The sequence below is a fragment of the Haemorhous mexicanus genome, chromosome 2 (assembly GCF_027477595.1).
Source record: "Haemorhous mexicanus isolate bHaeMex1 chromosome 2, bHaeMex1.pri, whole genome shotgun sequence".
In the NCBI taxonomy this organism is placed as follows: Eukaryota; Metazoa; Chordata; class Aves; order Passeriformes; family Fringillidae; genus Haemorhous; species Haemorhous mexicanus.
Genome location: NC_082342.1, coordinates 90,965,846 through 90,988,705, shown reverse-complemented (window position 1 = coordinate 90,988,705; position 22,860 = coordinate 90,965,846). Strand labels below are relative to the sequence as shown.

Here is a 22,860-nt window from a genome sequence, read left to right as displayed (position 1 = left end):
CACATTAAAAAGGAACACAATTAGCTTTCTGCATTTACTGGGTATTACAAGCACAGCCATGACATCACTGGCAGCCAATTGGAGTGTTTCAGTCATATGCAGAATCTTAAGTCCTTTCAGAAAAGAAAACACATTGAAGACATTATTCTGGTCTGTGTCTGATTTCTCTTGTTTCAGAGACTCCTTCAAGGGCGTAGTAATAAGGCAATAAAAATAAAAGTGTCGATTACTCACTAATGGGCTCTGAAACTGGTTCTTGGATATGTGGCATAAACTATGCAAGGAAATAAATAGAGAATGAACCACAGATTTAATCCTCCAAACGTGGTGTTTCTAAAAACTAAAAGGAGGCACAGGAATATTTTGATTATGTTCTTTTTTGCACCACAAATGCAACAGCTAGAGGCTGAATCTCATAACCATGTTATATGGACTAGAAAAGCTGTTTTAACAACATCTGATCGTTTCTGGCCATCCACTGAATATCAGTGTTTCTGGCTATCCACTGAATATCAGTATTTTGCAAAATCTGGATATCTTCATGTTGATTCCTTTTCGTCTGCATAACAAAACAAGACAGAATTATTTAAAATTTTAGATAAGAGCTCAATTCTCCCCTCTTTTGCATCTTGAGTAGACATTTAGAAAGCAAGTGTGATAAACTGACAATTTTTGGCACTCATTTTGAGTGATTGCTCAAGATCAGAACAGGTGTAACTCATTAAAGAATTAGGGTCCTTTTGCTGGCAGCCTCAGATTTTCTTCTGGCAGAGAAATGCTTTTCCATAAAGCCTTATTTCACCAATGTGATTATATCTCCTCATCCAGCACTAATTTTCCTGTTATCACTTCTGCCTACATTCTTTGTGTAGTTTATTCATCTGCAAAAAGCTGTAGAATTAAGCAATCTTGTTATGTAGTTAAAATTATAAGTGGAAAGGAGGTGACATTTAAGTTGGAAGTCGAAGACATAGAGGGCAAGGAATGGTGGAAGCTGTGGAGAAAAGACGTCTGTCTGAAAAAGGGCACATTTGTGTCATCTGCTTGGAGTAGCAGGGTGGTAAGTGCTACATAGTGCTTGAAAAGCAACAGTGCTTTGAACTAACTCCTAAAATGAATAGAGGGTCCTTGGTGGCTGACATAGAAACAGTAAATTTCTGTGTAGTGGTTTCTGTGTGGTGGAATAGATGAGCTGGCAAGTGTAGAGAAAATGCAAATGGACTGAAATCAGGATTTTACTGATGTGATAAATCCAGAGTGTCTGACCTCCTTGTGAACAATATAAGGCTCTGTTCTGAGGTGTGCTTGATTTTTCACATTTAGGGAAATTTGATAGGGAATATTTCAGGTTGTTGTGGGTAAAAAAGGAGAGTAAGAGCGTCATTTGTCTGTATGACGTTGAAGTCAATGAACTCTGCGCTGTTTATGTACACTGACATGGGAAAGATTGAACCCTCCCTTTGGAGAGCCAGAATAATGACTGAAGAGTAGCTACTTTTCCTAGAAGCTGTAGCAAAGATCATTGCCTCTGCTTTTTTCTTGCATGTGCTTTGTCTCGTTTTAGCAGCCTAACCTTGGCCTGGCAAATCTCTTTGCTAATGTGTAGAGAATGATGCAGATAGCTGTTCTGTGATACCACATGGGATACAAAGTTCATTTGCTTTGTCCAATTGCCCAGTGGAAAAGGGGCAGGATTGGGCTGCAGTGAGTTTCAGTGCTGTTTGACCTGGCAGGTATGCAGGTAAAAGCTGTGGACTATCCTCTTACGCTTCTTTGTGCCTTCATTCATCCCCCTCTAAGTGGAGATTTTAAAAATCAATGCTTACGTGTATATTGCTGTGTTCTGCTGCCACATGGAGGTTGAGAAAGGGACTGGCAGTGAAGAAAATCAATTTCCCCATCTTCCCTTGCCAGCAAATTCATTTTTAGATAGATCTTATTTCATTATATTTGGAGTTACTTGCTTCCACTGTTTAAGTCAGGTATTCAGACAATTAAGAAATGCTTCTGTTTTCCAGTATTTGCTTTTGTATTGGTATTTGCTTCCTGTTTCAAAGATATTGTAGGTATTTTGGATATTTTTTAGGTTTTTGGGGTTTTGGGGGGGGCTTTGGGGTTGGTTTTTGGGTTTTTTTTTTCAAAGCAGGATTTTTTCATTAGCAATATGGAAATTAGATTGGTTACAGTGACTTGTAAAACCGGGTGAGTTTGTTTGTGGGGAGGTATGTGTGGAAAAGCTGCTTCTTTTGAGATTGTCTGCCAGTTAAATAACTGGGAAATGGAAATGAGGGCAGTAATGAGTTTCCGTGTACACGTGCAAGTGTGGTTGTGTTTTTGCTTAGGTCTAACATCTTGCTTCTCAGTTCGTGGGTGTCAGCAAAATGCTTCTGCCCCTTGCCCCAGGCTCTCCCCACAGCCTTCCTCATCCTCTTCCTCTTTCCTAGGCCCTCCCTTCTCCAGAGCAGAAATGCCTTTACCTGCAGACAGGGCACTCCTGGAATATTACCCAGCATGAGGTGCTCTCCAGGGTCAGGATGGCTTTGGGGAGAGCAGGGGAAGCTGACCGCACTTGGCCCAGGCTGGACATGTGCAGCAGGGTGTTCAGGCCAGTCCCCTCGTGTGTGACAGGTGGCCACCCTCCTGCCATTGCAGTGGGGTGGGTTTTGAATGACCTCTGGCGTGTCCCCAGAGGTCTGGCTCTTACACTGCCACCCAGAGCAGCTGAGAAAGTGCTTAATGGCAGGGGGAACCAGGAGGTCCCTTTCTCTCCCTGGATAAAGTAATTTTTTAAGACAAGATTATTCCTGGGACATGGGTGCATGAAAGTGTACAAGAGACAGTGCCTTGGAGTGGTTGTGAACTGTACCCTCCAGAGGGGTGACTTTCTTTTGTTGGTGGTCCCCAAAAAAATGGCACATCTGAAGTGTGAGCAGAGGGAACTTAAACAAAGTGAAGTTCATGCTTTCTTGGTAATTTCCCAGAGATGTGCTTTGAGGGATGAGCCACAGCTGAGACTCAGATACAGAAGATGGTGTGCCTTGCACATAGGTTTTGATTTTGGGGTTCCATTTTGAAAGACACAGGCCACTCCTTAGCTCTAGGGGAAAAGAGGCTGAGGCAGAGGTGCAGTTGAACTTCCTGGGTAGAGAGAGAAAGCTGCTATGGATATCACTGCTTGCAAGCCTCTCTCCTAGTTGAATCCAGGAAAAGTGATGTTGGAAAAAAGGTTTTAAGCAGCTGGAATTTTACAGTGTGAAGTTCTTGGTGCCTGCATTTGTCCTGTGTAGCAAATGACATCAAGCACAGTTGTTTTGAAAGGCAAGCATAAATGAGGAAAAAATATCTTCTCATGTAATACCAATTCAATTCACCTATCTTAATGAGGACAGTAACAATAATCCTGTAAAACTTAAGCATCAGCTTAAAAGGAAATGAAGCAACACAATGATATAATTGTTATTGATTTAGAGATAGTTAAGTTTCTTTAAATATTTATTTAAATATTTTCAAATCATAAAATTAAATCTGGATGACAGTAATTGACAGCTTGTGGAGAACATCCAGATTTATTTGGAGACAGCACCACTGGAATTGCATTCTTAATGGCCTTAAACTTAGAACTACGTTCATGTGTGGTGTGAATGCATATGTTTGCATTTCTGGGGAGAGATTGCTTATAAAATAAAAGTTGAATTCTTTCTGAAATATTTGAAGAAAATATTTTTCTTAAGTTTAACAGGTAATGATTACAGACGGAGGGGTTTTTTTTCTCCCTTTTTTGTTTTATGTTGTGGAATGATCTGCCTTAGTGAAGCTTTTTGTGGTTTAGGAAATGTTGATCTTTGTCCTAATGGCTGCAACAGATGTTTTGAAATGCAGGAAGGTCCCAGGAGATGGCAGTGTACAATAGCACAATTAAAATATTTGTTGGAAACTGAAAGCATTTCACAATTAAAATTGAGTTATTATTTGTATAACTTTTATTATTTTTAGTATTAGTATTATTTCTTTCAGAAAGTTTATCAAAGAACTGGCAGCCTGCTTTAGTAGATAAATTTTCATATCTTATCTTTCATGCAGTGAACCATCACTGAATATTAGCTGAACCACTGGATGGTAAGATATACTTTGCCTTGTTCAGCATTTTTATGTTCAATTCATTAATAGGTTGTGATCTGCAATAGTTTGTAACCTGTATTTGTGGTTAGGATGCCTGATGATTCAGTTTCTTTTAGATTTTTACTGTAACACTGCACACGGTTTCTCTGCATTGTCCAATATTGTAGTTTAAACTCTGAGAGTAACTTAATTTAACACATTTTTAATAGTAATCCTACTGCTTAGGTATACAAGGTGTCTCAATTTTAGTAGTTTATTTTATGAAATAAATAAATATTTTATTATTTTCATCAAGAAAGACATATCTCTTGAAATTGAGAAAACTGAGAAAAAATGAAATTTCAAGAAAAAATTGAAATTGTCTCAATTCCAGCTTTGGGTCTTTCTAATTCTTTTTGAAAATATAGCCCGGTAGTAAATATTTTTTTTGTAACATTTGTTTATAACTGTTGAAGATTGTTGGGAGGAAAATAAATTTATCTTAAGCAAAATTAGATAGTCATCAGGGAAAGAAGATTTAAATAAAATAAATTATGTACTTTAGGATATGGAAAGAGTCAAAATTGTCTTCTCTTAAAAATGTCAAAAATGGGTTTATATTTTGGAACCAAGTTTTGCAATGAAGTCCAGGGGGCAACAAGTGAATTTCATTGTGGTTTTTCTTTATTATTTTCCAAGAGTGTTAAAATGTATTTGCTTCCACTGTGGGAACAATCTGTGGCCAACTCTGGAGGTTAGCTTCAATATACGAAACACCTCTCATATCCTGGAGCCAGGTTTGGGCCCTTTTTTTTGAAGTCTGTCAGGGAACAGCATTTGTCATTGCAACAGGACCTCAAGAAAACAAGGTTATATGGCAAGATCTGGGTATACCAATGACTTTGTTGGGATTGAGGAGTTCCAAAGAGCTGAAATTGTATAAAAATGTGAAGTTCTATTTATTATTTCTCTTGCAGTAGCTGGTGTCTGTGAAGATGTGTTTTTGATCTGGAAGGAGCTGGAGGAAGCCAGGAGTACAGTGAGACAAGTTCAGGAAATGTTATCAGAATCTGACCGGTCTGCTTCTCAAGACGGTATCATTTATGTTTCTTTCAAGACAGCTACCATTGTATTAATGATCAACATCTTTTTGTGAACAGTTTTGATTGCACATCAATTTGGGGAGGATTTTCTCCAAAATGTCTGTATACAGGGTATAGCACCTATATGTCTATATTGCACTATACTAGTTATCTAAACTTAGGATTAAAATATTAAAAACTTAAAACTTTCCAATACAAATCTCTATTTACTATGGCTTAAACTTTACCAGCTCAGGCTGAAACACACCATTTTTAGTTTACCAGTGACTAGGTTTAGAAGTTACCTAGATTTTAGGATATGGAAATTATTTGGGGTTTTTTTTGTGATCTCTTCCTGTCTGCCTGAACTAGTAAATCTTCCATTTGTTCTACACAGTGCTGGGGAAATACCTTATCTCTCTCCTATCGCAGTCTTCTTGGGATAGCCTCCAACCTGGTAGCGAGTTCATTCCACATAAAGGGAAGAAGCAGATGGGTTGCATTTTTGTCAAGGGCGAAGATCTGAAAACGATCAGAATTGTTTTCTGACAACTCTGACAACTCCTGTCTTAAGAAACATAGAGGAACACCTACATTTGTTCATTCAACCCATAGTTTCTGGCATTATGTCTGGCCTAGAACATGACTCATTTGTTGTTCTGTGCATATTGATTGGATTGAGCCCTGTTGGAGACAGAAGCGTAGCTGGTTTCTGAAGTTCTGTTCTGGAAGGCTTTAACAAGGGACAGTGAGAAGCTACTCAGCCCTGCAAAAACGGAGATGCTCTATGTAAAGCATGTGGAAGAAGGAAAACAAGTTTTCCTTTCAAAACTGTGTGAGCACATTTGTGACACTTGTTGTTCTAAGGACCACAAGCAATCATAAAGCAAAGTTTTCCACATGAACAGGCTCTGATTGTGGACCTGCCCTGATGTTGGCTGATCTCTGTGTAAGGGCAGTAGATACCTACATAAGTTTATTTACAGGCTCAGGATCTCACTAGTGTGATTACTGTAGCTGCATCTAAACTGAGTAGACATTTATACCACCTTGGTTCACCGAAATTAAAGTGTAATAAAATAAACTCACCATTGCCTTGTCATTTGGTCTAGGTGTGGTTTATTGGGATAGGGATGAGTCAGTGGAGAATCCTATATCCTATGATTTTATCTGTCTTATCTGTATACAATACTGGTGTCCAGAGTTGTGCAGTGCCCTACCTTAAGATAGTCCTTAGAAAATTTGTGAAACAATATGACATTGTAGTTTGCCTTTTACTTTTACTTTTACTTTAAATAGCCATCTCTAAACAGATTAATGTTATGGTCTTGGCTGTATTTTCAATTATATCTTCTGTTGTTTCATTTTCTCAAATGAATCTCCTTGAAGTTAGACATTTTATTCAGGATTACTTTCTGGCCATTTTGTAATTCAGCTACTAAGAAAATTTGTTTTATATGTCGATCCTCTCACTATTTATTGTCTTTGCTCCCTGTCTTCTGGTGGCTTTTTTTTTTTTTTCCAATTACAAAGAAATTTGTTGCAGCAAGTTTTCTGATAGGAAAAAACCCTACAGCCAAAGTGCAGACTATTAAAAATCACTCAGAAATATCTGTTCGCTCCAGTGCTGTCAGAACAAGTGGAACAAGTTTGAAAATTTTGATTCTAGTATCAGTCTGTTTTTCAAAGTAGCTTATCCAAAATAAACCATGTTATATAGGAGATTTTGTTTGTTTATTTTCTTTATTGGCAGATAAAGGTGATCATCCATTATCAAAACATATAACTGATGAATATTTGACTTCTGAGAAGTGGTTGCAGAAGTATGGCCTGAAAGCTCAGAAGCTTACCCTGTATGATGCACTTGCTGATAGTGTTTTTCACCATGTAGATGGGCCTGTTGACATAAACACTAAACCAGAGGATGAATGTTCACAAACTGATGCTGTGAGTATTGTTCATTTTCCCTCATGTCCTATGAGTTGTTTGTTTTTCTTTTAAAGCTTGAAAACTTGGTTGATGGATAAATTGATAATATAGTGTATGACATTGTTGTTTTGTATTTTTTGTTAAAATCAGATTACTAATTATTGAGACAGAATAACAATGTCTCAAAGGGCTTTTTGAGAATGACTGCTTTAAGGACTTCTTGCTGGTTCACATACATTCTAAAAGGAAAAATCAGGACTGGCTTAATCAATGCCTTGGTTTTCTTTGTATTTCTGTGGGGTGGGGCAGTTTCTTGTTATCTTTAGAGGATGTGTTGGTCTCAGATGCTGCAGTGTCCTCTAGTTCCTTAAGAAAATTTGGATTAATTTGTCTTCTATTTGTTTTTCTCAAGCTTTTCTATTGACTGTTTGGTAAGCTTCTGTTTTTTGCTAGTTGCAAGAATAAAACCACTTTCTATTGAATCTTTTTAGGAGCAAATTCTATGAAGACTATATCCCATGTTTATTTCTACTCCTGTTCATGTGCAACAAGCATGTATCTTTGAAGTTTGTTCCCCAAATATTAAAGGCACTGCAAAATAATATGTTTTCCACATGAAATGTGTTTTTCTTTTTTGTAGGAGACAAAGAGGAAGATAATTCATGCAAGATACTGTGACAAGTTTGTAAATACCCTCTGGAAAGATGGGTCTGTAGTTCATGTATATGTTACTACAGAAAAGTATAAGCAGTACAAAGAGAAAATGAGGAAAGCTCTCAGACAAGTGGAAGGAAGGTTTGTGTTCTTTCACATAAAATCAGTTTGATCACTTTAAATGAGCGTTGAAAAGTTTGACATTTACTGTCATAATAAGTTGAAGTGGTTGGTAAACTGGCAGCAGCAGTACTAAGCCAGAAGTCTGTTTAAATCAGAATCTTGTATGTTGGGTTTCTTAGTAGCTATAGAAGAAAACTGATGAAGATTTTGAACTTTTGTTCTCCTTTAGAAACACAGGTGTGAAACTGAAACACAGGTGTGAAAGTCACTCTGCACATTTTTGAATTACTGCTAAAAGTGCCAAAAAAGTTTTGGGACTATAAGGTGGCAGACAACTTCAAAAATCATCAATAAAACTTAGTAAACATTCATCCTGTGTACCTAGGATCCCCTGTGACACCAAGAAGCACAGCTTGGCTTGTGCCTGTACTGATAGTGGATATCTGCCCTTTTGTAATTTTGTGTTGAAGACAAGTTTGAACAGTCTAGATCAGAGTCAGTAATGTACATGATCACAAGTTCACTGCTCAAACTAGCAGTGTAATTTACATTTCTGCAGCCATATGGACACTCAGGTTTTGTATAAAATCTACAAAATGTCTAAGGGAAACCTGTTGTAGGACAGAAAAAAAAAAGTTGCCCCCTGGTTTGTATATTAGGACCACAAGATGCCTCATTGAAAAAAGAAGGATGTGAACCTTTGTTTTATTGGTGAATTCTTCATTTTATTTCTCCTTCCCTACCATAAATATAACAATCTTTATATAACAATATTTAGCAAGGTCAAACAGATTTGTGTTATTCCTTCTAGTTTATCTTCATCTTACTATATTTAGGATAACATTTATGTACTATCAAAGGAAAATTTGAGATAAGCAGCTTTGGTGAGTATGAATTTTTGAAATCCAAGTCAAGATTGCTGTTTTGAATGTTTCATCTGAATGTTAAGAAATCTTGATAGACCTCATCAAACACTTTGGGTGAAATAACTAAAGACAAAATACATATCAGTAGCTACTGTAGCAGTATCCTTATATTTCCATGTTATAATTTTTCCAAAACCTTCTGTGGAGATGAATATTTTTCCCAGGGCCATGATGTTCCATGTGTTAAATGTCTCTGTTTCAGTGTAGATAAGTATTTTATGACTCTCAAGGGAAATCAGGTTTGGACTTGCTGCATCCATTACTGAGGAAATGTTCTTGAGCAGAGCAGTATGTATGCACGTATTTAACTGGCTGGCACATTCCAGTCCTGTTTAAAATGTAAATCAAACTCTGTATTTAAGGCTCAAACCATTGAAGCATCTGTGTTTTATCAAGGCTCTTTGAAGTGTTTAAGTTCCTTGGAGAAGAGATTCTCAAGTGGTTTCCTGAGAAGGGAGCCATAGTAATATAGGCTTAAATGGTTTACTGAGGTGAGTCTGGAAAACAGATACAGGGACCATAGTTATACCACTTGTTACATGTTGCTTCCATGTTGGATATCCCAACTCAAACTACCTGATAACTGACTTTAGAAAGGTGCTGTATTGTTTTATATTGAAATAAAAAACTAATAAAAACTAAAAATGTCTTGTGATGTAGGGACAGGGGACTGATTCATCAAGGGCTTCTGACAGTGACTACTAACAGGTCCTTTGGGAAAGAGAATAAGAAGTATGGCAGTGACAAAAAGATCCTACCTTTCAGATTCTGATACATAGAGCTCCAAAGATGTTACAGAACAGGTTTTGATTTTTTTTTTCCCTCTTCCAGGATTAAGTGGCTTCAACAAGGAAGCAGAGGGCTTTTTGGGAATGTGTTTGAAGATGATATTTATATTCTTATTGATACATCCCAGTCTATGAAGAACAAGCTGCCCCTAGTGAAGGAAAAAATATTTCAGCTAATGCAGGTATGATAAAGAGATGACTCTGAAGGCTGAGGAACACTTTAGAGTAAACTGATCTTTTCTGGATAGTTGTTACTCTACTTTTTTTGTTTATTTTTAAAAAGTTTTTTGAAAACAGCAGCTCTCTAAAAATATTTAGATTTTTCATAATTTGCTCATTTTTTAGTTAAGAATTTATATTTTCCCCTCATTTATACAAATATTTGAAAAAAGCAAGAGAAAACATTAAAAATTAAAAATGCTTAAGTCATTCTTTCCTTCAAGCCACCTCACTTCTAAAAAAAAAAAGAAAAACAAGCAAACTGAAAAACAAACAACAGCAACAAAAAAAGCCAAACCGAAAACAAGCTATGCAATGAAAAGCCTTTTGGTGTTTTCATTTTTACATTTAAGCAGTGTCATCCAATTCCATTGGCTTGTTGTGATTTGTAATGTGTGTTCTAGATTCACTTTCATGCTTCTACAATAGAGTGTGTAGAATGTTTTGGACTTCTTGCATCTTACAGTGACTCAGAACTTTGTACAGGGACTGGCAAAGTACAGGAGTACCTCAAAAGCTGTGAGTGCTGGGAGACACACCTAAGAAAGGATTGTCTTGCCTAGGGTTAGAGGTCTACAATGATGTCTAAGCTTACATTAATATTTCAGAGACATGATTAATTTTAAATTTCTTTAGTCCTAAGAGAAGTAATTGAGATGAAAATTCAGTCTGGCATTGATAGCAATCATTTGTTGGACTAAAAAAATTGAAACTATGGCAGAAAGGTTTTTGAGCTAAGTGCTGAAGTCATAGGACATAGTATCTTGTGGTCCTCTAAGCAGATCAGCACTAGAAATATATTAGATACTGTGCCAGAAGGTTTCACAGGAGGCTGCACAAAAATTATGATGAAAGGGAAGCAAAGACTTCAGGCTCTGAAAGTTTGTACTTGCTTGCACAAATCTTCTCTAACTTATAACTTCTGTCCAAAAGTAGCTTCAGCAAATTCTTTATTTTCTCCTGCTGTCCTAGTTCTCCTTGCCAGTGCTCTTTATATGATTCTTGTTCTCCTCCTCTAAATGATATCTTACTTTCTTTCTGATTTCAATTTCCTCTGGTAAGCAGTGATAATCTCTTTCTTACACCACTGATCATATCCGGTTTCTTCTTTCTCTTTCATGCCTCCCTGCACATTTGCTGTTTAAATTGTTTGAGAAATATGAGTATATGGAGACTTACTTTGGGAATTTAAAGCAATCTTAATATTTGCAAGCAATAAACGTCTCTGGCTTTGTATGTCTCTCTGGACACAATATCTTTTAATATTATGACAATAATCATATTAAAAACATAAACATAATTTAAACATAATTTAATGTGATTGTAATAATCATAATAAAATATAAACATATTTTGATATGTTATAATAATTTATTGCAATCATATAATTAATGATATAATAATTAAAATAATTGCTATTACTCAGTATTTCAGGATACAAGTATTCTTTCTTTTAATAGTAGGTAAAATTCAGATGCTGTCTCTTGCAGGAACAACTGAGATACAAGAAGAGATTTAACTTTGTGAAATTTAGTGCCCAAGCAGTGGCCTGGCAAGAGAAACTTGTTGAAGTTAATGAGGAAAATTTGCAAGATGCTTGGCTTTGGATAAAAGGGCTTGAGGTAATACGGCAGCTAACTATTACAAAGAGTGTTTGTTTAAAGTTGTCTGTGTTTCTCCACTTTCTGTATGGCTGGGGTGATTTTGCATAGACTGTCTTTGACTTGAGTAAGCTGACAATATAGATGATGGATAAAATTAAGTAGATCTGAATACAATGTGTTTGTCAGGTATAATAATCCTTTAACAATGGGCCTGTTTAGGAAATCATATTAATTCAGCTTGCAGCCTGCTGTGTTTAGCAGCCAAAATGTGAGCATTGGCCAATTTGAATTCCATGGGAATCCTGTAATCACTCAGACTCTGTGTTTAAATTTGTCATTCTTGCTGCAGGGCTGCTGCATGGATGAGAGGTGTTGCTGGCTAACTTACTGCTCAGAGGTGGTACAGGAGACCAAAGCCAGCAAACTGGAGAAGCATTTCTAGTCCCTTTTGATGGATAGACAGCTAACTTTAGGTGCCATAGAAACATGAGAACAAACATACTCAAAAAAACATCTTTCTACCCAATATTCTCTCTCTGACAGTGGCCAAAGTTGGAGTGTTTTTCAAAACAAAGCAGAACTGCTTGTAGTCAGTCACAGTCATCCACCAGATTGTAACTATCAGCAGCTTTAGGACCATTAATTGTGGACAGCAATGTTATGAACACAGGACTAAAAATCAGTCATGCAAAGGTATAGATACATCCCACATTATTTTTCTAGCACAAACCCCCATGTTCATGTAATAAAACTCCTCAGCGTTATGACAGCTCTTCTTGAGCCTTAATATGAAATTCCTAGGGATGAGGGAATTGGGTAAGCACCATAATACCTCTGAGACTACAAAGCAAGATCAATAACTTGGTATTCTCAGAGGACACTTAACAGACCAACGCACAGTGAAAAGGAAGTATTAGTGTGGCCTCCCTGAGCAGCTGAACGCTTGTAACTAAGCTCATTTTTTAGCTTAAGGCTCAATATTGAGCCTTATTTTGCTGCCCTCCTTGAGGCTTGAAAACTTGTCTCTGTTTAAGTCATTGTCCTGGTTCAGGGCAAATTTGGGAGAGAACCCCCAAAGGGCCCCCCTAGGAAATCGGATTCTACCACCCCTCCCCCAACCGGTCCAGGAGAAAATACTTCCTTGGAGAAAAGTGGAAAAAAACTATTTATTAAACAAGAAAACTTAATATTAAACAATAAAACCCCTTGCTGCTCCAAAGGAGATGACACACCTAGAAAGTCCCCTCCCCAGATTCCAGTTCAGCTCACTCAGTCCCTTATCAGTCCCTCCGGCGCTGGAAATGCCGTGGCCCAGGCCCGGCCCGGCCCACCGAGGCGAGCTGCTGGTGCTCTTATGGTTGTTCAGTCCAGAGCAGGTGTGAACAGGTCCAGAGAAAGGGGAAAAAAGGGAAAAAAAACCGCAGTCCAGGGAACTTCTTTGCCTCAGCTAGCTAAACTAACTAAAAAGCAAGGAAAAAAAGAGCCCTGTCCCGCCGTCTGTTCATCCGCAGAAAAACACACAGTCCAGAAGCAGGAATGTGTAGGAGTGAGTTCAGTGTCTGAAAACAAACTGCACGCCTCCTCTCCCCCCCTCAATCCTTGGAGCAAGTCTTAAAGGTGCAAAACTTACTATTCAGCATAAACGGAATGAGACGATTGGGGATAAAAGCATCATATAGTCAACCTAGGACATTCCACCCCTTATCCCCCTATCGTCAGCTTACTACTAAAACTAATATATATATTCTAACTCTATAAACACATACATCAGACATTCAATATACAGCTATACACAGACAATGGTAGTAACATTTAGCAAACAGTGATATTTACACGTAGGTCTCACCCAACAATGAGATCTCCCTGAGGTACACATCGTGTTCTTCCATCTCTTTGCATTATCCACCATGTGGAACCTGGTCCCTGAGCAAAGACAACCCCACGAATGGGTTTGTCTGTACTTGAGGCAGAATTGATCCAAACTGTCTTCCCTAATAAACCTCTGACATGTACCACTGGGACTTTGTCTCCATCTACTCTATGCAAAGGCTCAGATTGAGCAGGGCCTACTCGGTTAGTAGAGCCTCGGGTGTTAACTAGCCAGGTGGCTTTTGCCAGATGCTGCTCCCAGTTTTTGAAAGATCCCCCACCCAATGCTTTCAAAGTTGTTTTCAACAGTCCGTTGTACCTCTCCACTTTCCCTGCAGCTGGTGCATGGTAGGGAATATGGTACACCCACTCAATGCCATGTTCCCTAGCCCAGGTGTTGATAAGGCTGTTCTTGAAATGAGTCCCATTGTCTGACTCGATCCGCTCAGGGGTTCCATGTCTCCACAGGACTTGCTTTTCAAGACCCAGGATGGTGTTCCGGGCAGTAGCATGAGACACAGGATAGGTTTCCAGCCATCCCGTGGTGGCTTCTACCATGGTCAGCACGTAGTGCTTGCCTTGGTGTGTCTGGGGCAGTGTGATGTAGTCGATCTGCCAGGCCTCCCCATACCTGTACTTGGACCACCGCCCACCATACCACAGGGGCTTTACTCGCTTGGCTTGCTTGATGGCAGCACACGTCTCACAGTCGTGGATAACTTGAGAAATACTGTCCATGGTTAGATCCACCCCTCGGTCTCGTGCCCACTTTTAGGTGGCATCTCTACCCTGATGACCTGAGGCGTCGTGGGCCCACCAAGCTAGGAATAACTCTCCCTTGTGTTCCCAATCTAGGTCTATCTTTGACACTTCTATCTTTGCAGCCCGGTCTACCTGCTCATTGTTTTGGTGCTCCTCATTAGCTCTGCTCTTGGGGACATGGGCATCTACATGGCGGACCTTCACAGGTAGCTTCCCTACCCTGGTAGCGATGTCTTTCCACTCATCGGCAGCCCAAATCGGTTTTCCTCTACGTTGCCAGTTAGCTTCTTTCCACCTCTCCAGCCATCCCCACAGAGCATTGGCTACCATCCATGAATCAGTGTAAAGGTAGAGCCTTGGCCACTTCTCTCTCTCAGCAATGTCCAGGGCCAGTTGAACGGCCTTGAGCTCTGCAAGTTGGCTTGATCCACCTTCTCCTTCAGTAGCTTGAGCAACCTGTCGTGTGGGGCTCCATACGGCTGCTTTCCACTTTCGTTTCATTCCCACAATGCGACAAGAACCGTCAGTGAAAAGAGCGTAGCGCGTTTCTTCCACTGGCAGTTCATTGTATGGTGGAGCTTCTTCAGCACGTGTCACTTCTTCCTCTTCATCAGCAAGACCAAAGTTTTCACCTTCTGGCCAGTTTGTAATTATTTCCAGAATCCCAGGGCGATTCAGTTTTCCAATATGGGCGCGCTGTGTGATCAGAGCAATCCATTTGCTCCATGTGGCACTGGTGGCATGGTGCATAGAGGGAACCTTTGCTTTGAACATCCACCCCAGTACTGGTAGTCGGGGTGCCAGGAGGAGTTGTGCTTCAGTGCCTATTACCTCTGAGGCAGCTTGGACTCCTTCATAGGCTGCTAAAATTTCCTTCTCTGTTGGGGTATAGTTAGCTTCAGACCCTCTGTAGCTTCGACTCCAAAATCCAAGTGGTCGGCCTCGAGTCTCCCCAGGCACCTTCTGCCAAAGGCTCCAGGACAAGCCATGGTTCCCGGCTGCAGAGTAGAGCACATTCCTCACCTCTGGTCCTGTCCTGACTGGGCCAAGGGCAACTGCATGAGCGATCTCCTGCTTGATCTGGGTGAAGGCTTGTTGCTGCTCAGGGCCCCAGTGGAAATTGTTCTTCTTACGGGTGACCAGGTAGAGGGGGCTCACGATCTGACTGTACTCAGGAATGTGCATTCTCCAAAAGCCTATGGCACCTAGGAAAGCTTGTGTTTCCTTCTTGCTGGATGGTGGAGACATTGCTGTGATCTTGTTGATGACATCAGTGGAAATCTGACGCCGTCCATCTTGCCACTTCACTCCCAGAAACTGGATCTCTTGAGCAGGTCCCTTGACTTTGCTCTTTTTGATGGCAAAGCCGGCTTTCAGGAGAATCTGGATAATTTCCCTTCCTTTCTCAAACACTTCTGCTGCCGTCTTCCCCCATACAATGATGTCATCAATGTATTGCAGATGTTCTGGAGCCTCACCCTTTTCTAGTACACTCTGGATCAGTCCATGGCAGATGGTGGGGCTGTGCTTCCACCCCTGGGGCAATCGGTTCCAGGTATACTGCACTCCCCTCCAGGTGAAAGCAAACTGAGGCCTGCAATCTGCTGCCAGAGGAATGGAGAAAAATGCATTGGCAATGTCAATGGTGGCATACCACTTCGCTGCCTTGGACTCTAGCTCATACTGGAGTTCCAGCATGTCTGGCACAGCAGCGCTCAGTGGTGGAGTCACTTCATTCAATGCACGGTAGTCCACAGTCAATCTCCATTCTCCCTCAGATTTACGCACAGGCCAGATGGGGCTGTTGAAGGGTGAGTGAGTCTTGCTGACCACCCCTTGGCTCTCCAGCTCACGGATCATTTTGTGGATGGGGATCACGGCATCTCGATTCGTCCGAAACTGCCGGCGGTGCACTATCGAGGTGGCAATTGGCACCTGTTGCTCTTCCACCTTCAGAAGTCCTACTGCAGATGGGTCTTCTGACAGTCCAGGCAAGGTGTTCAATTGCTTGACGCCCTCTGCCTCTACAGCAGCTATTCCAAATGCCCATCTGAATCCCTTTGGGTCCTTGAAATACCCACTTCGGAGGAAGTCTATGCCTAAAATGCATGGGGCCTCTGGGCCAGTCACAATAGGGTGTTTCTTCCACTCATTTCCAGTCAGGCTCACCTCAGCTTCCACCAAAGTGAAATCCTGGGATCCCCCTGTCACACTGGCAATAGAAACAGACTCTGCCCCCACATGTCTCGATGGGATTAATGTACATTGTGCACCAGTGTCGACCAAAGCTTCGTATTCTTGTGGTTCAGATGTGCCAGGCCAACGAATCCACACAGTCCAAAAAACACGGTTTTCCCTAGCCTCTACCTGGCTAGAGGCAGGGCCCCTCTAAGCCTGGTTATCCTTCTTTCCCTGGACATATGTCTTGGAGGTTCCTTCAAGGGCATCAAAAATATTGTCATTATCATCATATATGACAGTTCGGTTACTGGCTACTGGAGCTGCTTTAACTCACTACAGAGCAAGCACAACCAACATGCAATCAATAATGCTTTTTTCCACTTTCTCGAGCCTCACGTTGGGCGCCAATTGATGTGTTTGTCCTGGTTCAGGGCAAATTTGGGAGAGAACCCCCAAAGGGCCCCCCTAGGAAATCGGATTCTACCACCCCTCCCCCAACCGGTCCAGGAGAAAATACTTCCTTGGAGAAAAGTGGAAAAAAACTATTTATTAAACAAGAAAACTTAATATTAAACAATAAAACCCCTTGCTGCTCCAAAGGAGATGACACACCTAGAAAGTCCCCTCCCCAGATTCCAGTTCAGCTCACTCAGTCCCTTATCAGTCCCTCCGGCGCTGGAAATGCCGTGGCCCAGGCCCGGCCCGGCCCACCGAGGCGAGCTGCTGGTGCTCTTATGGTTGTTCAGTCCAGAGCAGGTGTGAACAGGTCCAGAGAAAGGGGAAAAAAGGGAAAAAAAAACACAGTCCAGGGAACTTCTTTGCCTCAGCTAGCTAAACTAACTAAAAAGCAAGGAAAAAAAGAGCCCTGTCCCGCCGTCTGTTCATCCGCAGAAAAACACACAGTCCAGAAGCAGGAATGTGTAGGAGTGAGTTCAGTGTCTGAAAACAAACTGCGCGCCTCCCCTCCCCCCCTCAATCCTTGGAGCAAGTCTTAAAGGTGCAAAACTTACTATTCAGCATAAACGGAATGAGACGATTGGGGATAAAAGCATCATATAGTCAACCTAGGACAGTCATGTATGTTGTACAGCATCATGAAAGTTCAATAATACTTTGAACTACCATATTTTGATACCATATTGTATATGCATTAGTGAATGGCCTTTTCCATCATTATTCATAAAAGTATGAATTTTTGATTATAAGTTTAATTCTAAATTCCGATCTAGATATTGAAATGGAATAGGAAATGGCACAAGAACAGGCTACTGTCTTTCAGGGATGACATGTGCTGCTGACCTTTTAACTTCTTTTAAGCATTGCAGGCATAAGTCTGAGATCAAAAAGCTTCTTTACAGTGAAGGTGAAATGAAAGAGGGTTGCTCTGGAATATTATTCAGAGTAGATCCTTTGATCCCATTTTATGCTCTTTGGTCCCAAGATTATGAATAAGGAAGCTGAGCTGCAAACAGTAACTAACTGCTCCTTAAAAATCCTTTAGATGTAATAACATCTAAGATTTTAGTGGTAGTACTGTCTTATACTTGAAATATGTCATTGTTGTTTAAACACTGATAAAACTGATGTTTATTTGTAACAGTAGCAATTGAGAAACCTGAAATGAACCATAAGGTACAGAGTTATTTTCTTTTAAACCTTTACCATAAGGTACAGTGTTATTTTCTGCACATCATCAGCATCCACCCTCTGTTCCCATGATGTAAAAAGAAGTGAAGGAAGCTGTTTTGTTTTAAATCTGTTCGGCCAATTTACACATGATAATGAGCAATGTGTCTAAAACTTTATAATTACTAAAACATCAGGAGTATTAGATAAATTTAACAACTTTGGCTGGTGTTTTCTTAGGAGTGGATACTGATAAGAATTGCTTGTGAGTCAGAAGATAAGATAATTAAGTAGATGAGCTATCACATTGCCTGGCCCATACACACTCTTATGTAGGCATACAGAGTAACTGTCAGAATGTACCTTCTGTTCCATTTCACCTGATTTCCTTTGCACTGATGGGAAGGACTGGAATAAATTTTAACACAGTTAATGGGACTGAAGAAATAATGATATCTCTTAGCATATATTTGCATGTATGGGTCAATATTAGATATTTACATCTATCTTCTGTAATGCATTATATATGTGGATGCTGAATCTCTTCTTACACCACTGCAACCTTCACTGCCCTCCAGAACAGTACTCAGGTGTTATACAAGCATAAAACAGACTCTTATCTTTTTAGAGGTTTTGCTTTGGTTCCAGTAAAAGACTAAGACTTGATGAAATAGTTTTTCATACTGGTAAACATTACATGTACCTTTAGTTTAGAAGGTTTTGTACACAATGTTTGGAAGGTGGACAGTTGAAGATGTAAAGTGTAGGACTTGAGTTCCTAAGCCATGAAATGTGTTTCATTGAATTTAGTGTAAAAATAAGAAAGGCAGATCATGATCACTAAGTATGTGACTGACATAGGAAAAGTGCTAATATTACTCCAGTGGAAATTTTTATTGAGCACAGCATTAGTTTGCTGGGCATGTTTTGTTGCTACAGCTAACTTTTTTGTGCTAAAATATAAATGATACTTACATTAATGTGTGAAAGGGGTAGATGGGAGAGAGTTTGGAAAAATATGTTTGGAAAACCAAGAACTCCTTTACCAGTTTTGGAGAAATAAAAGTGCGCAACTCTTTTGAGCAACTTTTGACCTGTTTGATTAAGTAAAATATGTGTTTCAAGGGAGTGTGATGAGTTGGCAAGCAGGAGCATCAGTGGTAAAAATGAAGAGAATGCATCTTTTTTTTTTACATATTCCTATCTGTTTATAGTTTTTTAGTGATTGCTTTTGCTTGTACAGCTCAGATTGCTGCTGCCAGCATTTTGCTTCAGTGTGTTTGCATAAGCACTGAACACCAATCTGGTATCAATTTACTTTACATTGACACTTGCTTAGCTTTTGTTAGCTACATGGCATAAATGTTTTCACCATTTTATTAGTCATTTTGGTGCTGTATTATCCCTTGAATCAGTACGCTGTCATTATGAATTTAAGAACAGAGGCAAAGAATAGTTTGTATTTATAGCTGTTTCTTGGGCTTTTTCTCCTTGGTTTCTTAGGTTGGAAGTTCCACAAATACACTCAAAGCTCTCCAGATTGCTCTTGCTGATACTGACACTCAGGCTATTTATCTCTTGACTGATGGGAGGCCTGACCAGGTATTTCAAAATGAGAAAACAGAAAATGCAGAAAAGAGGTGTCAGCAGTTGGAATTATGAGATATATGTTATGCCTGCAGTGCTGAGTCTTGTGGAGTTTCTTGGATGTTTATTGGCATTGTTTCAGTTTTTCTAGCTAAAAGCATAAATTAATATTTTACCAAAGAATAATTTGGCTTCATGTACAATTTATATTCTTATTTTTGATATTTTTATTAAGTTCAAAATTAGGAAATAAGTAATTTCTTTTTACCTTGTTAATAATGTCTTTTATCCCTTTTTAACAGTAAAATAAAGGAAATGGCTGATGTTGCTTTTAAGTATTAAAGTTCAACCAACACAAGTATTATATGGCAAACATTGCTTAATTTGTCAAGATTTTTGAGTATTTTGAACAACTGAAATGTTATCAGAATTTAGAGAACTGAGTCAAAAATTTCTTTCTACCAGATCCTTCAGCATTTTTGGAGATAGTAGATCTACTTTTTCACCTAATTTTTATTTCTTTATGGAGGAGGAAACTAGCTTTCCTATTGTCTCAACTTCTACTTTGTTTCCTGGTATTGAATCAACTTTTCTTTGAACTAATTTGGTTTCTTAAAAAGTTCCACACTCATATACTTCCAAAAATATTTTTTTTTATATATATATCCAGTGATACTAAAGACTAATGTGGTACTTTAATTTCCTAAATGTTAGTAAGTTATTTTAAAACTTCAGAAACAAAGAGTACTGATTATATTAACAATTTACATAATGTGCCTTAATGCACTTATCAGTCTTTCAAACGCAGTTTTAATTAGTTCATTTAGCTAATTTCTGATTGAAATGGTAATCTGTATAAAGTGGATGTTTTTAACTGATCTATATCTGTCTCTGAGCAACAGAACGACTGATTAAATTCTTACAAATTGTCCATGTTTTGATGAATATGTTTGTAGATGCCACATTTTTAACATAAAGGTTTTTTTGATTTTCAGCTCCCCCAGATAATTTTGGCTGAAGTCCAACTTCACTGTAAAATTCCCATCCATACTGTATCCTTCAACTGTGATGATATAGAAGCCAATGAATTTTTGTATGAACTATCTACTAAAACAGAGGGACGGTTTCATTATTACAACATTTATTTGAGTGATCCTGATACTACAGAGTTTATTTTTGTAAGTATCTGAAAATCAACATATTTGCTGCTTCATGCTACTTTGGAAAGCCACGTGACTTGCACTATTGTGATTTCATATTACAATAGATTACTAAAAAACAGAGGGTTAATCCTAGTCAGATTTGATGTGATATGAAAGCAATAATATGATTGTTTTGCTTGTAAAATTTTTCTAGACAACAACAAAAAAAGGCTAAATATAATGCAAATTACATTTGTAGTGCTATTGTTGCAAACACATTCTCCCTCTCCTGATGCCCCCCTCTTGAAAACTAAAACCTAAAAGTACATGTAGACCAAATCAGCTCTGAAAGAAACACGTGATCTCTGCTGTTTCAGAAATAAGTTACTGTTTAAAATGAAAGTATGGTTTGTATCCTGTTAATAAATAAGAGAATGCAGAGCTGAATTTGAATGATAATGATTCTATGGATTTTTGGTTCAAGTTTGTTCTACAGTAGCTGCTTGGGAGAGATCTATAAGAAATAAGACGACTAGAAATGCAATCATCTATCAAGTGTGACTAAGCAGCTCAACAATCCCCAACAGGAAATTTCTGAATAAACTAACAGAAGCACCCATTTGAAACGTATTCTTGCTTTTAATCAAAATTAACACTCAGTGAATTGATTGCATAGATTTCAGAAATGGTGGTAGTTGAACTATGAGAACAAGACAGTACTAGGAAATTTGAACTTTACAGACACCAATTAGAAATGAAGATGTGAAAATAATCCAGCTCTTGATAAAATGTCAGTGTACTGGGCAATTTCAGTGATTCTGCTGGTGTGGACTGTGTGACACTGCTTATGTTGAAAAAATGAGGGCCAGAGTCTGTGTTGTACATCTCCAGACTTGGACATGGGAGCCTGTGGTCCTGTGGGAGTTCCAGCCTTGTTGAAATTTCCTTCCTGTTTCCTCCTCTAGCCTAAATGATTCCTAGTCAGTTTCAGTGTTCACTTGAAGTGTATATTGTTTGCTTCCCTGGGCCTGGGACATTAGATGATACAGCTGAGATTTGTAGAATAACAGGCAATGTACCTTGTATTGCATTCTATTTATTTGCTTATTTTCTTGCTTGCTTGAAATGAGTGGAGCTAGTGACCTCATTACCTTATTCAGAAATACAGCTGTTCATATCTTAAGGGGAACTGGCTAGTTAGGGAATGCTTGCCATTTTCCTAGAAAGGAAGAATAATTTGAAAGGCTATAATGCCAAGCACAAGAGCCTACCTGAAAAAGTATACAAAAGTTGGAAGCTATCCTTAATCATTATTCAGAATTATTATCAGAACTTGCATCATTTCAGTTCAGAAATTAAACATATTGTAGAGTAATTGTACTAAACCATTTGATTTTCTTTTTGTAGAATAAAGACATATATCTTTTGAAAAAAGAAATTGATCAAGGTGAGAAAGATCTAGAGAAAGTGAAGACCTTTCATGAGAAAAGTCTGATGATGAATTCTTATAGTGAAGAAAATTATCCAGAGAATAAGTATGTCCTCATTGTGTAATTATGTTAATGATAGGTGTGAACTATCTCTTACATTTTTCCTTTTTAAAAGATGGTTGTTGCTTTCTTACTCTCAGGGGTTTTTTTAACAGCCAAGGTAATGGAAAAGAAAAATCTCGAAAAATTAACTAATACTGCCATGCCTGAAAGAAAATTATCACAAATATATCAATAGTCTCAACATATTACAAATAATTAAAGCAAAGAGGGGAAATTATTTTTTTTCTCTCCAGGACGTGGTAAAATTGGTCCCTCTGACCTAGAGAATTCATGAAAAATTATTGTCATCTAAGTAGAGCTGGCTTGATACCTCATGACTAAATGGCTGCTCATTGGAATATGCTGATGAATTATGTACAAATATACTTGTGTATTTATTTGTGCAGTGATACTAAAAAACATTTTAAAATGCATTTAAAGAAATCAGATTTCTAAGACAGAAATCTATTTAAAACAGTAGAAGAATGAAAATAAAGTAAAAATTATTACAAGTGGACAGTGATGTGTTATGATTTCATGTATGAAAGAGCAGGTAGGATGTCCAGTATGAAAATGTTTTTAAGAGCTTATATCAGAATCTGCATATTTTATGTTTTATTAATGCTGGGACACAGATATATATGTGTGTGTTTATATATATATATATATATATATATATATATATATATATGTGTGTGTGTGTGTGCATGTATATGTATGTGGCAGATATTTTCATTG

The 22,860-nt window shown here is 38.7% G+C and overlaps 1 protein-coding gene across 1 annotated transcript in view; it reads left to right on the top strand.

Annotated features, from left to right (window-relative positions):
- The window catches only part of VWA3B (von Willebrand factor A domain containing 3B), a 64,000-nt gene that overhangs the window by 17,763 nt on the left and 23,377 nt on the right, over positions 1 to 22,860 (top strand). Inside the window, exons 8-16 of the mRNA XM_059839463.1 lie at positions 5,076 to 5,192; positions 5,642 to 5,644; positions 6,934 to 7,127; positions 7,750 to 7,904; positions 9,644 to 9,782; positions 11,310 to 11,441; positions 19,365 to 19,463; positions 20,444 to 20,626; positions 21,998 to 22,125. Coding sequence (XP_059695446.1) covers positions 5,076 to 5,192; positions 5,642 to 5,644; positions 6,934 to 7,127; positions 7,750 to 7,904; positions 9,644 to 9,782; positions 11,310 to 11,441; positions 19,365 to 19,463; positions 20,444 to 20,626; positions 21,998 to 22,125 — 1,150 coding nt within the window. The remainder of the gene's footprint in view (positions 1 to 5,075; positions 5,193 to 5,641; positions 5,645 to 6,933; positions 7,128 to 7,749; positions 7,905 to 9,643; positions 9,783 to 11,309; positions 11,442 to 19,364; positions 19,464 to 20,443; positions 20,627 to 21,997; positions 22,126 to 22,860) is intronic.